General features: G+C 38.8%; 1 protein-coding gene across 1 annotated transcript; it reads right to left on the bottom strand.

Moving 5' to 3' along the window:
- Positions 1 to 324: 324 nt before the first annotated feature.
- Positions 325 to 1,119, bottom strand: LOC145046438 (uncharacterized). Its single transcript, XM_078994725.1, has one exon. It carries the CDS (start codon positions 1,117 to 1,119, stop codon positions 325 to 327), a length of 795 nt encoding a protein of 264 aa, XP_078850851.1.
- Positions 1,120 to 2,277: the final 1,158 nt, after the last annotated feature.

The raw sequence follows: 2,277 nt of genomic DNA on the forward strand, positions 1-2,277 counted from the left end.
AATATAATCTCGTTTCGAATGTTCTTTATGTTTTTGGAAACCTTGGCACGATATTTAACATTTGATGCATCCCAACTTTAGATTTCGAACATTTTATTTTTGAGGCTAATTCAGTTAATTCCAAATAGTTTCGTTGTATTAGACTTTTAAGTGTTACATTGCTGTGGAAGAATATCGGGTTGTCACAGATTTCACTCCATCTATAATCTTAAAGGGGGAAGTACGTATGTTTTTAAACATCCAGTTGCATCTCTATTTCCATATCAGCCATATAGTGCCAAAACATACGCTGATGAAGTTATTTCTCCTCTTCACACATGATCCTTAACTATTTAAAAAACTTATGAGTTCTCCAATATCATGGAGCTGCGGTTGAGGAATCGCACAACATTTGAACACCAACCCCCAGACTGCAGTTGACATAGGACAACGAATCAGGATATGTTTCGTATCTTCATCCTCCTGCAAACATTGCGAACATTTAGCTTCAACCCCTGGCACCCCTCTTCTTATTAGCGCCTCGTTGGATGGAATTCGACCAAGATTGGCTCTCCAAATGAAAGTTAAAACCTTGATTAGGATATCATGTATCCATGGTATAATCACATCACTACTCGCCGGTTCCATATTATCCCGTTTTGATCTAAGGTCATATACGTGATAGTTTCCATCATTCGATATGGTACACTTCCAATTATCCATCTCGGATGTCAGGCGGAAATCACCTATAACAGTTAAAAGCGTTTGCAAACTCTGTACCTGATCATCCGTTGTTAAGGACGATCTCCACTTCCACATTGGACCTGCATCGTGTATCCTTTCCTTAACTGTACATGACTTTCGGCGCTCCATTTGAAACAGCTCAGGAAATTTCTTTCTTAAAGATTCCTTATCACACCATGCATCCATCCAAAAGAGAGTGTCACCACCATCTTTAACCTGTTTTCTTAAAATATCTTGAAAACTGATTCCCGCCTTTTCTAATTCCTTTATTACCCCTGCTATGTTGTTCCATACACCGGGGATGGTTTTCTTTGAAAATCTCTCTGCAGGTTTATTTTTTAAGTTATGAATTCCCACGACTACTCTTCGCCACAATGCTGCTGTGTTATTCTTCATATCCCACCACCATTTAACTATTAATGCCAGGTTGAAAGCTCGCAGGGAACCTAATCCCAACCCCCTTTTTCTTTTGGAGCAATGACCTTCTCCCATGAAGCCCATGATATTTTATACTTATTATCACCTCCACCCCAAAGAAATTTTCTACGAATTTTTTCAAGTATTTCAATGACACCTGTTGGAGCAACAAAAATTGACATGTAATATGATGGAAGGCTACCGAGAACAGCCTTATCCAAGGTTAATCTACCTCCAAATGAGAGAGTTTTTGCTTTCCATGGAGAAAGTTTGGAATAAAATCTGTCAATTATGGGTTTCCAGTGCTTTTTTAACTTCATATTCACCCCCACCGGTATCCCAAGATACGTGAACGGTAGAGAAGTAGGTTCACATCCTAATGGTGCAGCCCATCGAGTGATTTCCTGCATGTCAACTTCAATACCAAACACCCTTGACTTAGAAAAGTTAACTTTCAATCCCGATGCTACTTGAAAATATCTCAACACCCTTGCAAGGTTTTTGATATTATCTTGATTCCACTCTCCTACAAATAGGGCATCGTCGGCATAAAACAAATGTGAGATGGTTGTTTCTGAGTGTGGAACTTTGATTCCACGAAAAATTCCCTTTTGATAAGCTGCCCTCATAGCAATATTAAGACCTCCCATTGCTACTATAAAAAGGAATGGTGATAAAGGATCACCCTGCCTCACACCTTTCTTCATTTCAAATTCTTTCGTTGGAGAGTCGTTAATAAGGACTGATAATCTAGCTGAATGAAGACATCCTCTAATCCACATTCGCCATTTATCTCCATACCCCATTTGACTAAGAATCGATTCCAGATATTCCCAATTTACGGAGTCAAAGGCTTTTTCAAAATCAACTTTGAACAATAGCATTTGTTTTTTGACTCTTGTTGCCCACGTGCATAGTTCTTAACTATTAGTGGTCCATCTAAGATATTCCTTCCCTCCACATACACTGATTGAGCTTCTCCGATGTTCTGACCTATTACATTTTTGATTCGATTAGCTAAGAGTTTTGAGATTATCTTATATAGGCATCCAATCAGACTGATAGGTCTATAATCCCGTAGGTGTAATGGATCTTTGATCTTTGGGATAAGGGTGATAAAAGCCGAATTACATCCCC

Source organism: Lactuca saligna, chromosome 5 (genome assembly GCF_052625555.1).
Source record: "Lactuca saligna cultivar CGN05327 chromosome 5, ASM5262555v1, whole genome shotgun sequence".
Lineage (NCBI taxonomy): Eukaryota > Viridiplantae > Streptophyta > Magnoliopsida > Asterales > Asteraceae > Lactuca > Lactuca saligna.

Excerpts from the sequence above, each read along its gene's own strand:
- LOC145046438 (XM_078994725.1), bottom strand. The coding sequence starts at position 1,119 with ATGAAGAATAACACAGCAGCATTGTGGCGAAGAGTAGTCGTGGGAATT.